General features: G+C 44.0%; 1 protein-coding gene across 1 annotated transcript in view; it reads left to right on the forward strand.

Annotated features, from left to right (window-relative positions):
* Positions 1-3,858, forward strand: part of LOC138746893 (uncharacterized) — a 28,478-nt gene extending 24,620 nt beyond the window's left edge. The window contains exon 2 of the mRNA XM_069905508.1: positions 2,868-3,858. Within this exon, the coding sequence (XP_069761609.1) occupies positions 2,895-3,710 (816 nt within the window). The 5' untranslated portion in view covers positions 2,868-2,894 and the 3' untranslated portion in view covers positions 3,711-3,858. The remainder of the gene's footprint in view (positions 1-2,867) is intronic.
* Positions 3,859-15,455: the final 11,597 nt, after the last annotated feature.

Here is a 15,455-nt window from a genome sequence, read left to right on the forward strand (position 1 = left end):
AAGAAGTTAAATTAAAAAGAAATTTAAAAACTCAAAACAAAACTGAAAGAAATCTTTCACTTGTGTCATGTCCCACTTCTTTGATCACATTCATTTCCCTGGGATGGATTGCTACAGTACCCCTATTGCAAAGTTGGGGGTGGGGGGGGTGTGGATGCTTATCAATCTGTGTGCCAATATATTTGAGGTAAGGTTGCCACACTAACAAATGTGTCGTGTTTCTTCCTTCGATTGTATTTGATTTTCTCCATAGGAATGCAACTCTGCATTTCCATATTCCATTGTGTAATATTTAGATGGGAGTTGGACTTCTATGTGACCACCATACACTTCCTGGCCTCCACCAAGGCAACCTTCACGAACAGAATTTGATCTTTGATCAATCTAAAACTCAAATCCCCAATGTTTCCCAGAAGGTACAACTCTGGATCCTGTGGGAAAATCCACTTCTGTAGCCGCGCGCACTATATGAAAAAAGACATTCACACGAGTGTAGTCATGTATTGGGGGCTGAAGCCCGACTTTTATACAGTTCATGTTCCTGCCGTTTTGCCCCTTTATTGACATAATGGCCCACATAACAAAAGCGGGTTTCCTGCACACAGGTACATTCCCACATAACAATCCCTTCTTCCCACACGCTGACCCTGTCTGTTGGCTGTGCAGTGGGGCCAGCATCATTTTGGGGTAGCTGGCCCTTACACTGCCCAAGCTGTTTGTCCACCTGTTCACTTGCTGGGGCCCGCGCCGCTGCGCAGTCTGCTGGCTTTTGGTTACGTTGTTAGGTTAAAAGGAGGGGCAAAAGGTTTGAGAGAGCCATGGTTTTCAAGGAATATTGGAAACTTGGTTCAAAGAAAAAGGGAGGCGTACATTAGATATAAGAAGCATGGAGTTAAGGAGATGTTTGAAAGATACATTGAATGTAAGAGGAATCTTAAGAGAGGAATTAGGAAAGCTAAAAGAAGGTACGAGGAAACTATGACAAGCAGGGTGAAAACTAATCCAAAAGAGTTCTACAAATATGTTAATGGTAAAAGGAAAGCTAGAGACAAAATTGGTCCCTTAGAAAATCAGAGCGGAAAACTGTGTGTGGAGCCTAGAGAAATGGGGGAGATATTGAAAAGTTTCTTTTCTTCGGTATTCACTAAGGAGAAGGATATTGGGAGATGTGAGATAAAAAAAAGCAAATTGGGTAAATATGGGGAATATAGAGATTACAAAAGGTGTAGTTTTAGGGCTTTTGAAGAATATAAAGGTGGATAAGTCTCTGGGACCAGACGGGATCTTCCCCAGGACATTGAGAGAAGTGAAGGAGGAAAAAGCAGAGGCTCTGGCGGTAATTTTCCAAATGTCATTAGATATGGGGATAGTGCCGGAGGATTGGCGCATTGCGCATGTGGTTCCGTTATTTAAAAAAGGTTCAAGGAGGAAGCCTGGCAACTATCGGCCTGTAAGTTTGACGTCTGTGGTAGGTAAATTAATGGAGAAAATTCTTAGAGATAGTACTTATAAACATCTGGATAGACAGGGTCTGATCAGGAGCACTCAACATGGATTTGTGGGAGGAAGGTCATGTTTGACCAATCTGATTGAATTTTTTGAAGAGGTGACTAGGAATGTGGATGAGGGTAGCGCTGTGGATGTTGTCTATATGGACTTCAGTAAGGCCTTCGATAAGGTACCACATGGAAGGTTAGTTAGGAAGGTGCAGTCTTTAGGTATAAATTTTGAGATAGTCAAATGGATTGAACATTGGCTGAAAGGGAGAGGCCAGAGAGTGGTAGTGGATAATTGTCTGTCAGGTTGGAGGCCGGTGACCAGTGGTGTGCCTCAAGGATCTGTATTGGGCCCATTGTTGTTCGTTATATACATTAATGATCTAGATGATGGGGTGGTAAATTGGATTAGTAAATATGCAGACGATACTAAGATAGGTGGAATAGTGGATAATGAAGAAGGTTTTCAAGGATTGCAGAGGGATTTGGGCTGCTTAGAAAAATGGGCTGAAAAATGGCAGATGGAATTTAATGCTGATAAGTGTGAGGTGCTTCATTTTGGTAAGAAGAATCAGAATAGGACATACGTGGTAAATGGGAGAGCATTGATGAATACAGAAGAGCAGAAAGATTTAGGAGTACATCGTTCCCTGAAGGTAGAAACTCACGTGAATAGGGTAGTGAAGAAGGCTTTTAGTATGCTGTCCTTTATCAATCATTGCATGGAATATAGGAGTTGGGAGGTGATGTTGAGATTGTATAAGACGTTGGTGCGGCCTAATTTGGAGTTCTGTGTGCAGTTCTGGTCGCCTAATTATAGGAAGGATATAAACAGAGTGGAGAGATTGCAGAGAAGGTTTACCAGAATGTTACCTGGGTTTAAGCATCTAGAGTATAGGGAGAGATTGGACAGATTAGGTCTTTATTCTTTGGAGCATAGAAGGTTGAGAGGGGATTTGATAGAAGTATTTAAGATTATGAAAGGGATAGACAGAGTGGATGTGGATAGACTATTTCTGTTAAGAGGAGGAAAGATTAAAACAAGAGGACATGAGTTAAGAATTAAGGGGCAGAGGTTTAGAGGTAACATGAGGGGGAACTTCTTTACTCAGAGAGTGGTAGCCGTGTGGAATGAGCTTCCGGGAGAAATAGTGGCGGCGGAGTCAATCGTATTATTTAAGAAAAGGTTGGACAAGTATATGGATGAGAAGAAGATGGAGGGTTATGGGCATTGTGCAGGGAGGTGGGACTAGAAAGGGGTGTTTGGTTCGGTGCGGACTAGAAGGGCCTAATGGCCTGTTTCCGTGCTGTAATTGTTATGTTATGAGATATGGATTGCCTGTTACGCTATACTCTGACAATGGTCCACAGTTCATTTCAGAGACATTTGCTGAATACATGAGGACCACAGGTATCCACCATCATAAAGTAACTCCTAAATGGCCGCAAGCCAATGGGGAAGTTGAGAGACAAAATCAGTCCATGGAAAAACGATTACGGATTGCTCATGCAGAAGGACAGAACTGGAGAGAAGCATTGCTATCCTATATAGCTGTTTATTGGGCAACGCCTCATGCAACCACAGGAAAAAGTCCAGCAGAAGTACTTTTTGGGAGGAAAATCCGCACAAAAATGCCCGAAATAAAGGAAATCAGGGATGACCAGGAGATGAGGGACCACGATGCTGAAAAGAAGGGAGCAGCAAAGCTGTATGCAGACTCGAGGTGTGGGGCCAGGTACTCAGCCATCAGGCCTGGAGATAATGTTCTTGTGAGGCAAGAGAGTGGTGGTAAGCTAGACACACCTTATTACCATCAACCCTACACGGTTGTATCCAGAAGCGGCAGTATGATGACAGTCAAGTCTCCTGCTGGAGTCCTGTACAAAAGAAACGTGTCTGGTGTAAAAAAGTACCAATCCAGAGCGACACCGAGTGAAGTGGTTGGAAGTCCAATACGAGATGCTCAACCTGAGGGACCAGATGATGTTCCAGAGGTAGTTACCAGCATTCCCGATGAAGTGGCCAGAGTACCAGAAACACCAGAGGCCGCAGCGAGCAGGGTGAACAACCAAGTTGCGACAGTAGCATTGCAGGAAGGCCGAGATGGGACAGGAAACCACCTAAGCGATATGAAGATTTTGTGCCATATTTTTAATTGTGCCCGCATTATCAAGAAAGTGAAAGTTTGTGATAGTTGGAATGAGTTTCAATGAAGCGCAGAAATGTTACTCACTAAGGAAGAGAAATGATAATGGGAACATTTGGACAGTGATTTGATCAATACATCATAAAGTACATGTATGAGTGCTATATGAATTGCATTTTTGTTTAGTCGACTATTTGGTATTAAATGAAAAAAAACAAAAGCATTGGTATTTAAACATGTGAGGTGTATAAATTTAAATGTTTACATTTTGCATATGAGGTGAGCATTGTATTAGTATAATTACAGAAGAACAGTTGAGCTATTGTATTACATTTGGTTATAACATGTTTATGTTACATTTTGTGAAGAGGGAATTTGAAGTTTTGTTGGTTCAGAAGGCAGAAAAATGTTATTGATAGTGTTAAAGTGTTTACATTTAAACATAAAGATATAAAGTTTATTTCTGGTGAAAGAAGGGATGTCATGATAATGAATATGCATGATATGTATTAACCTGACCGGAAGTCAGATGGTATGCACTGGAGGTGGAAGGTGCAGGATGATGAAATAAGGGAAGCAGGAAAATAAAGACACTGAGATGTTCAACTGGTAAAGCATGTGGTGATGGTGTTACTAATTTCACATTTCGGGCCACAAATGCGACACTAACCATCAGTTGGGAACAGAAAACCTGTACAATGCTCCCCTCCTCAGTGCAGGTTTATCATAGCCAGAGCTGCTACGTTCTACTTTCTAAGAAATTTGACAAGATTTGGCATGTTGTCAAATGCTCCAGGGTCGGCGCCAGAATGTGTGTTAGAGGGGGGCATTAGTGTAACTTGGGGGGGGGGGGAGGGCACAATCTGCCAGTCATAGACTCACTCAGTGGGTGGATGGGGGTGCTGGTAGAGTACCTGCCGAACAGACATAAACCATAAACCACAGGGCCTACCTGCCGAACCAGACGTGCAACTCCTCCGTCCCCTCCAACGGTAACAGTTGAAAGCGCTGCTTTTATTGTGTCGAGAACCACTAGCATGCGGCAAGCATACTAGTGATGCTTGACACATGCTCATGACGGGGGCGGGAGGCGGCTCTAACAGCGAGCGATGGGGAGCACAGCACCTTGCTTGCAAAATCCCCTGAAATACTCTCTCAAACTTCTGCAGGTATAATGACTGGTTATGTTCTGGTTTGGTTTGGAAACTTGAGTACCCATCCAAGAATGCCGATGGCTACAGAAGGGTGCATACCTAGCCAAGTCCATCACAGGCTCTGACCTCAAGAAGGCACCCAGTGTCATGAAGGACCCCCAACTTCTTCTCACTGCTACTTTCGGACAGAAGGTACAGAAAAAGTCTAGTACCACTAGGTTCAAAAAAGGCTTTTGAACTTTCCCTTACTACCCTGATTATAAATTGCACTACATAAATGCCCATCTGCACTATGACTAGAGAACACTGTTTCATCAGGTTGTACTTGTGCAATCAGATGACATTAATTTTGATTTGAAACACCACTGTTTTTTTCTTGCATTACTGTAACTGCAAATATTTATTATCTATTTATTATGCTGAAGATCCAGCTGCGCTGGATGGGTCACGTCTCCAGAATGGAGGACCATCGCCTTCCCAAGATCCTGTTATATGGCGAGCTCTCCACTGGCCACCGTGACAGAGGTGCACCAAAGAAAAGGTACAAGGACTGCCTAAAGAAATCTCTTGGTGCCTGCCACATTGACCACCGCCAGTGGGCTGATAATGCCTCAAACCGTGCATCTTGGCGCCTCACAGTTTGGCGGGCAGCAACCTCCTTTGAAGAAGACCGCAGAGCCCACCTCACTGACAAAAGGCAAAGGAGGAAAAACCCAACACCCAACCCCAACCAACCAATTTTCCCTTGCAACCGCTGCAATCGTGTCTGCCTGTCCCGCATCGGACTTGTCAGCCACAAACGAGCCTGCAGCTGACGTGGACTTTTTACCCCCTCCATAAATCTTCGTCCGCGAAGCCAAGCCAAAGAGAAGAAAGAGATTTATTATGGTAATTCAATGTACATTATTGGATTTGCTTTTATGAAGTACCTGTTTGGCTGCACTGTATGGTTCACAATAGGAGATAGTGGTGCATTTCTCCCATTGTGACCAATAGCCACTTCTGTTTGCTCTCTATGCTTCTGAGGACAAGGCCACATCCCCATGTAACCTGCCAAGAGCCACCATCCAAACCAACACACAAAGAATGGCTAGAATGACTGCTCTGATTAAGAGATGAGTATAGGGTGGAGTGCTCATTTTTTAGGTGCCGGAGATCACCAAAAATTTAGGCAGGGGTGGCCGATGCGTCAAAATAAACAAGGAGGTCTTGCAAGGTGGCTGCCCTGTTGTATTTGAGTGTGAACGGTAGGACGAGGAAGGAGGATGAGTGTACTGGTTGTGAAAGAAACAGGTTCCTTGCATGTCCAGAATAGGACTCAGCAGTGGGTTTGGGGGTGGGGGCCATGAGGCCAACCTTGCCTATAATATTTGGCCGCTGTTAAAATTTCCCACTTGTTTATTTTGCCTTATTTTACAGAGGTGCCAGAGCGGTGGTCCGGTGAGCTCCTGCAGCACTGCACCCTGAGTATATTGTCATATTCACAAGTACAATGTACAATGTAATTCTACACCAGACATTCTCAATGGGGGCACATTTAAGTAAAAGCTTTATTTTCCTTTCACCTCACATAACATCAAGTAAAAACACAGAGCTGGACAAACTCAGCAGGTGTCCTTTTTGTAGCAAAAATAAAGACACATTATACTGGATAACAATATTTTCAAAAGGTTTGCTTCCTGAAAAAATATTGGGGATGATGATAGACGACTTCAAGCTGAAGACAAAGATCATTTCAGATTTGCTGTATCACATAGGAATTTGGAGAAACATTAAATGAACTTTTATTTGCCACTGATTTTCGTTTGTACTCAGCATCTGATGCCTCTTGTGTCAGTGTCCAACAATGGTCAGCTGGTTTTGACGTATTCCAGTTGCCCTGATACTGCTTTTCCACGGTCACCATGTTTCCTGGTGAAATCGTCACTGACGGCACCAAGATCAGCCGGGAAGGAGACAACGTGCGAATGCAGGAAATGAATTTTCAACGACATGTTGCACTTCATGGCTTTGTCTGCTTGAAGTGGACTTAAAATATGACAGGAAATCACAAAAATAGGCTATATCTAAAAAATTGGTACGTGATAGGAAATTTTTTAAGTGATTTTTGAGATCAGCAAGCCAAAATCCAGGCTGCCCATTCAAATGCCTGCCGACATTTTGCTCATGATGAAGCACTCAAGCACGAAACATTGATGATGTACCTTTATCTTTGCTCTATAAAGTACATTATTTGACCAGTTGAGTTTCTCCAGCATTGTGTTTTTACTTCAACCACGGTGCCTACAGACTTCTGTGTTTTACTTCACATAACATAAATGGTTTTTATGTTTTTCATGTAGTTGGGAGGAGACAAGTGTGGAAGAAACCAAAACTTGACTGCTTCACAGGGAAGGGGGCCCATAAACTTTGAGGAGAGTTCTGGGTGGGCGTGGTGGGGGGTGTGTAGCTGAAAAAAATGTTGAGAATGACTGATTCAGACATCCATTTCAATTAAGCTCACATTACCATCCTAAAGAATTGCACTGTTTAATAATCCCCAATTTTGCACCAATCTTCTAATACAGCGTAAAATTTGACTTTATTGTAAATGGAGAGTCAAAACGCAAACAGGAAGACAGAACTCTAACACGGTAAATGTCAGCATCGTATACTCCATATTGACCTTTTGCAGTTCATAGTATTTCCAGTAAAATCATTAACCAAAGGGTTTACAGAGGAAGAGTTTCATCAAGATTAGAAAATAAATTTCTTGTACAAATCCAACCACAGTGCTCTAATAAGTCTTAAAAAAAACCCAGAAATCAGCCTACCCTACTGTGACCAGCTTCTCCACATTGAAGCACGACAGTTGATGGAAATGGAAGAAGAAAAACAATCATTTTCTTATTGCACAAAAAATCACTACTGCAGACTCACCATCAGTGATTAATGCAGTGTTTAGCCAGTTTCTTTCTTTTTGTGAAATGTTCTGTTTTACGGGGAAGACCTGGCTTTATGGAAAAGTAATTACAGGGAGTCAGTGTTCTTGACTTTTAATATGTACTAATATGGAGGAAGTGAACTGCTATTGTCACCAAAATAAAGCGCCCCACTCTCTTAAGAATACATGCAATGGAGATAAGGAGAAATAATTAGTCAGGCAGAAAACCAAATGCTATTTTTTCCCCAAACTTACTGAACATGCCCTTGAAAAGTAATGCTGAACTACTGTAGTCTCCAAGGTGAGGATGAATTTTCTGGGCCATTTTGTTGTGAGCTGCAAGTACAGAGGCTAGACCAGGTAAAGGTGGCCTTCTCTACGTTGGAGAGACTGGGTGCACACTGGAAGATTGCTTTGTTGAGCACCTTTGCTCTGTCCGCATCGGTGACATGACAGGGATCTCCATGTGGCCGACCACTTCAGTTCTGATCCTCATTCCTGCACTGACATGTCTGTAAATTGGAGGAGCAATACTTAATTTTCCATCTGGCCACTCTCCAACTGGACAGCATTAATGTTGACTTCTCCAGATTCCGCTAGCCCACTCCCTGTACTCCCTCCCTTCCCCATCCCTCCTTCTCCTTCCCTCCAGCTCTCCATCCCCTTCCCTCTCCATTCACAGAGCCATCCCCCCTCCCCCTTTTTGCTGCTGTGCCCTCCCTCCCTTCTCCACCTATTACCTCCTGCCTGTGGGACTGTGCTCCTCCCCCTGCCCCTCCCTCACCATTTTGTTTGGGCACCTGCTGACATTTTGCCCGAACCTTGATGAAGGGCTCAAGCTGAAACGTGGGTTATGTATATTTATCTTTGCTACATAAAGAACACTGTTCTCCAGAATTGTGTACTTACTTCAATCACAGTGTCTGCAGACTTTTGTGTTTTACCAGGTAAAGACTGCAAATTTCCTCCCCACAAAAGATTCTGACACAATCCAGTGGCTTTATTTCATCATTACTGATGCTAGCAACATCTTGATGCTAACCTTTGAATTCCACAATTAATTGAGTTTAACTTTGTCCCACTGAGATTCAAACTCAGAATGCCACATCGTTCATCCAAATCTCAGGATTATTAATGGACCACTGTGACTCTCAATCCTTCATATGCAGGGGGAGATTTGGGTTCATAATCCATCCTTCATCTTGGTGGAGGGGGAAATACTTGGCCAGTTAAGAGCATGAGAACCAGGAGGAGTGGGCCCACTGAGCTGACCCCACCGTTCATCAAAATGATGGCTGATGCACTTCCATTTTCCTGCACTGTTCACAGAATCCTCATTGTATTTAATGTGTAGAAATACAGGTTGTACCTCTCTTATCCGGTGCTCTGTGGTCCAGCAACTCCTGTAGCCCGGCAGGGTTGAATCTGCCGTCGTTAGTAGAAGCTCCTTACAGACAGTGAGGGACTCAAACCCCAGGCCCGATTGCTGGCACTGTAAAGGTTGAATCTACTGCAATCAAGTCTGGGGTTCGAGTCCCATGCTGTATGTAAGGAGTTTGTAATAACGGCGGCAGATTCAACCTTTACAATGATCGGGACCGGGGTTTGAGTCCTGCGCTATCAGAGTTTATACTAGCATCCTGATCGCTGGCTTTGTGCTAACCGCACCGCTAACCGTGCCACTCCACAGTGTTATTTCCAGTTTTAAGCTTTGTTTTATCTCTAATATGTTTACATAGGAGGTTCCCTTCTGAATCAATTTCTGTTTTCCGGCATTTTCTGTGGTTCAGCAACGGCCAGGTCCTAACATTGAGGCACAACCATATATTGATCTCTGTTTTATGTGAACTCAGTGACTTGAGTCTACACAGCCCTCTGGAGGTAGAAAATTCTCGATTCATCACTGTCTGAGTGAAAACAATTTCTCCATATTTCAGTCCTAGAAAGTCCATCCCTTATTCTCAGACTCTGTCCTCTGGTCCTTCTCTCCTTAGCCAGGGATCACGATGTTCCTGCATTCAGCCTGCCAAGCCTTTTAAACATCGTTGTAATTTTCAGGTTTATTTCTTCTCATTCTTATAAACTTGGAAGAAAACAGTCCCAGTCTACTCAAATCTCTCCTCAATAGCAAACCTACCATTCTCAGGACCAACTTATTTGCTGCATTTTAAGTCAAGTTTATTGTTATGAGCCCAGAAGACCCCAAAACCCAGCAGCAATAGATATTCACCAAGACAAACGGTTACTTAAACAAAAGTTGCTTTTAATTATCTTTAAACATTAAAATGGAATCAAACTCTAACTTATCACTATTAACTTAACTAACCTAATTAACCCCTTTCTAATTCTAAGCACATGTGCATGTAATGTGTTTGTAAATTCAGAAAAGTTCTTTGGTTCACAGTCCAATCTCACTTCTCATTCCTCCAAGTTCACTGGTTCCAGGCAATTCTTATACTGTGCATAGAATTTAACATTTATGAAGTTCACCAGGCTTTGGTGCTTGAAAGGTAAATGTTTACCACTCAGGAAGGATCTTGTCAGTTTTCAGAGAGAGATTTGTTGTATGCTGGACACAAACTCATTCCTTTAGATCAGCCACTTCACTGTCTTGCTGAAGAAACTTGCCCCATCAGGGTTTTCCAGATGATAACCTCTTTCTTTCAGGTCACCACAGAGTTCCTTCTTGTTTCCCTTATTTCAAGTGAAACATTATGCAGCCAGTCCTCTCATCTTGTATGAACCACAAGGGATTTGACAAGGCTGAACTAAGCACTCACAATCAGGCTTCCAAATGGGGTTTTCCACAAGCTTTCCAGCTTGTCCTGTTCCAGTCCCAGCTGCTGCTGCTGACTGTAAAACTGCAGAAATTATCTCCCTCAGAGAAAAAAAATGCTTGCAAAAACCACATGACCCTCCTAGAACAGCAAGCTGCACTGTGGCTCTGAACTACTCCTCCAATCTCTTTCATTTGTTGCTTTTCAAAACAACAATCCATTTGTGAAGTCTCTTAGGCACTTTCCAAAGTTTTTCCAAAGGCCGCCAGGAGCTGCCCTGTCTGGCTTGAGCAGAGCTCCAGTATTTTAAATGAGATCTGTTTTGAAGTGTTTGTATGTGAACCTACACTAAAAAACCTACCCAAATTTATCTCCCAAAAGAAAATCTATATACAATACAAGCACATCTGTCACATTATTGTCATCTGATTGAACAAGTACAACCTGATGAAACAGCGTTCTCTGCTTCTTGGTGTAAAAACACACAGACACACAACCAGACACAACACACCGACAGACACACAATACACATGCAGGGCAAGTATTCACATATACAAATAAATATTGTTTCATGAATATGAGAGTCTCAGGTGGTCAGTCTGAGCTGTTCCTTTGGTCGTTCACCATTCTCACTGCCTGTGGGAAGAAGCTGTTCCTCAGCCTGGTGGTGCTGGCTCTGATCTTCCTGTATCTCTTCCCTGATGGGAGCAGCTCAAAGATCCCAGTAGGTCACGATGATGGGGGGGGGAGGGAGACACCAGTGCTGCTCTTATGGTCCTGTGGATTGACCTCTGATCCATTCCTCTGCAGCAACTGTACCACACTGTGATGCAGCCAGCCAGGACGCTCTCGATAGAGATCCAATAGAAGGTTGACATGACATTGGCCAGTAGCCTTGCCCACTTCAATCTTCTCAGGAGGTGCAGTCGCTGTTGCACCTTCCTGACCAGTGAGGAGATGTTGTGTGTCCACGATAGGTCATTAGTTACCAGTAGGTGAACTCCAAAGAACTTTGACAAGTATATTCTTTCCTCAAGCAAAGAGACCAAAACTCTACATAACGCTCTAGCTACAGTCTCATCAAGGCCCAATACAATTACAATAATAATCCCTCTGTCGAGATCTTTCAGAAAAAAAGGTTAACATACCATTTCCCCTCTTAATTACCTGTTGTATCTGGACATTGGCTTCAATCACAAGCACACCTCAGCCTTGTAAGACACCCATTACCACCTAATCTCCCACCATTCAACAAACACACTCTTACGAGCACCAAAGTGAATGCTCATTTTATCCATATCTCCTCAAAGCCTCTTTGCTTCCTCTGCCATATTTGTGAGTCTACTATATTCACCATCATCAAGAAACTTGGACAATCTACACAATCACTGAAGTCCAAGCCCTGTGGTAATCCACTGATCACAGCCTGACAGCCTGAATGTGATCTGTTTATTCCCACTCTTTGCTTTCTATCTGATAACCAATTCTCATTCCATGCAAATATATTACTCTTCAGACACAGATTCCAGGTTTCTTGTCAGAGTTACATACATGACATTACATGAGATTCTTTTCCTGTAGGCCATTTACTGGAAGAGCAAAAAAAAATCTGTACACAATGCACACATGTGCATGAGCCTAAAGACGGGCACTCAGTGGCACAAGGACAGCTTCTTCCCTACTGCCATCAGATTCCTGAATGGACAATGAACCAAAGACACTGCCTCACTTTTCGTGCACGAGTATTGTTATTTTTTAGTAATGTAAGATGTTTCCAATCTGAATGCTTGCACTACGATGCTGCCACAAAACACTGAATTTCATGACTTGTTCATGACAATAAATCATGATTCTGATATGTAAACAAATAAAGAAATGTAAACAAACTGACTGTGCAAGACAGAGAGAGAGAAAAAAAATCAATAAAGTGCACATCAGAGTCCTTAAATGAGTCTCTGATTGAGTTTGTCATTGAGGAGTCTGATGGTGGAGGGGGAGCAGCTGTTCCTGAACCTGGTGGTGTGAGTCTTGTGGCACCTACACCTCTTTCCTGATGGCAGCAGTGAGAACAGAGCGTGTGCTGGGTGGGGTGGATCCTTGATGATCAAACTCAAATGTGGGAACACAAATAACTTCCAAAATTCAAATCAACCAGTTCTCTTTCATCTATTCTACCAGTCACATCCTCAAAGAACTCCAGTAGATTAGTCAAACATAAATTCCCCTTTGTAAATCCTTTGTGATTCTGCTCGATCCTATTAGTATTTCAACATGTGGGTGTTAATACATCCTACATTATATATTCCAGCATTTTACTTGCTGCTGACATTAGTTCTGTTTTCCCTCTCCCTCCTTCCTTAAATAATGTCACGTTTACTGCCCTCTAATCCACAGTAAAAATTCCAGACATTACAGAACTTTAGAAGATGATAACCAGAGTATTCGTTATCTAAGGCTTGCTGTTTCAAAACCCTGGGAGGTAAATAATTAGCTCCTTCAGACTTATCAGTTTTCAAGCTAATAAAATTCTCCAGTGCTATTTTTTTGACATACATCTTGTTCTTTCAGTTGTACTTTGGTTATTGCACTCTTCCCTCTCGAACTGCTGCTCCAGAAACAAGCTGGAGGATCCAGCAGATGCAGAGTCAAAGGAGAGTGGCAGTGCCAGAGGTGGGGTTCTTCAGGTGAGATGTTAAACAGAGGCCTCACCTGTCTGAGCAGGTGGACGTGAAAAATCCCACGGTGATATTTTGAAAGAGGAGGAGTGAGTTGCCCCAGTGCATACAACCACACTGCTGTTTGTGGAAGCTTACTGTGTACACTGAGACCACCCGTAAGCAGCCAACCACTTCAATTCCACGCTCCACTCCCACACTGACATGTCCATCCATGGCTTTAAGTACTATCCCATTTAAGACAACCTGCAGATTGGAGGAACAACACCTGATTTTCTGTTCAGGTTTTCTCCAGCCAGATGGCATTAACATCGACCTCCTGGTTTCTGCTAACCTGCTCTCCATTCCCCTGTCTCCTTTCACTCCCTTCCACTCTCCATCCCTCCTCCCCATTTGCTGTGGTGCCCTCCCTCCCTTCTCCACCTATTACCTCCTGCCTATGGAACCGTGCTCCTCTCCCCACCTTTTTATTCGGGGACCTGTCGACAATTTGTCCGTACCTTGATGAAGGGCTCAAGCCCAAAACGTTGGTTCTGTATCTTTATCTTTGCTACGTAAAGGACACTGTTTGACCTGCTGAGTTTCCCCAGAGTTATGTTTTTACTTCAGACACGGTGTCTGCAGACGTTCGTGTTTTACTTGTGCTTACATTGACTGGCAGAGTTCCTATGTTACAACAATGACTTCACTGCAGAGGCTGTCAGGTGCTTTGGGAATCTTTGGGTTGTGAAACGTTGGACAGAAATTAAATGACTAATGTTCTCTCTTTATTCTGAACATAACTGGAAGAGCCACCAAGTGAGGAACAGCTTCTTCCCACGGGCAGTGAGAATGCTGAATGACCAAAGGAACTGCTCACACTAACCCTCCGAGACTCTTATATTCACAAAACAACATGTGGAGCCAGCAAAGATATTAAGACTGGTGGGTATAGAGTTTAAGCTGATTAAAGCCTGTAGTACAGTCTTCTCGTGTTTTGTGTCTGCTTGCTGCACCACAGCGCACCACAGACATAGAGCAGGGTAACAGGCCCTTCCGTCCCACGAGCCCGTGCTGCCCAATTTACACCCCATTAACTTACAACCCCCAATGCATTTCAAACGGTGGGAGCAAGCCAGAGCCCCTGGGGAAGACCCACACAGACATAGGGAGAATGTACAAACTCCTTACAGACAGCGCAGGATTTGAGCCCCGGTCCCCATTGCTGGTGCTGTAAAGACGTTGCACTGACTGCTTCGCCAACTGCGCCACCCTTTATTTATTTATTTGCCTTCATGAATACATGTCCTGCATATGTATTGTTTGTCTGTATGTGTGTTATGTCTGGGCGTGTGTCTGCATGTTTTGCACTAAGGTCCGAGAATGCTGTTTCATCGGGTTGTACTTGTGTGACTTGTCTTTACCTTCTGTCTTCACATTAGGGCATTTTTTACATTCACAAGGCCCTTTCAAATTGCCATGTAAAATGGGGTTAACTGGGCAATTTGCTTAGTTGACGACCCAGGTACACGGCTACTTGAAAGGGTCCAACCAGGTCCCCAAACCCACCTCTGAAGTAGGCATCTCAGGCATCCTCCTCCGGCGGTTTGAAAGGGGAAATAGTCGACCCAGTTGCTCTGGTGACGTCAACACTTGCTTGCATGCGTCACAGGGGAACCTCTGGCTGAAGTACCACTGCTGCGAACGGGAAGGAGTGGTTCCTGCCATGATCGGGGTGGTGGGGGTGCCTGCGATCTGCCACTGCAGCAAACGGGGAGGGGGGGGTGGAGTGGATGCTGTTGCAAGTGTGGGGGGGGGGGGGTGCTGTGGTGCGCTATTGGACAAAAGCAAACACACAACACCTAAAGTCTGTACAACAGGCTTTATTCGACATAAACGTCCACAGAGCAAGCTATGAGGAGAGCTGCTGTAAACTCTGAGAGTGTCTTCGAAGGGCTTATATCCTGGAGGGTTGGGGAGGCCGGAAGTCGCTGCGGGGGCAATTGCGTCACCCGGCAATCGCATGTGGCGGGGATCGTGGGGGAGGGGGGGGAGGTCATAGAGGGCCACTGAGCTGCCGGCAGGCTTTGAGAGGCATACCTTGCCAAAGTGGCCTCCTTTCTTGCCACATCTCGAACAGTACTGGTTTTTAGCTGGGCAGTTTTGACACGATCGACAATCAGACCCACACTGGGACCCACAGTACTTACAAAGGTGCTGGGCGCCTGTAGCAGCAATATTTTCTTCCCCAGCCAGATCTAGGGCCACAGTGACCGAATGTGCTGACCACACGGAGGCCTGAGG

This window comes from Narcine bancroftii, chromosome 12, assembly GCF_036971445.1.
Source record: "Narcine bancroftii isolate sNarBan1 chromosome 12, sNarBan1.hap1, whole genome shotgun sequence".
In the NCBI taxonomy this organism is placed as follows: Eukaryota; Metazoa; Chordata; class Chondrichthyes; order Torpediniformes; family Narcinidae; genus Narcine; species Narcine bancroftii.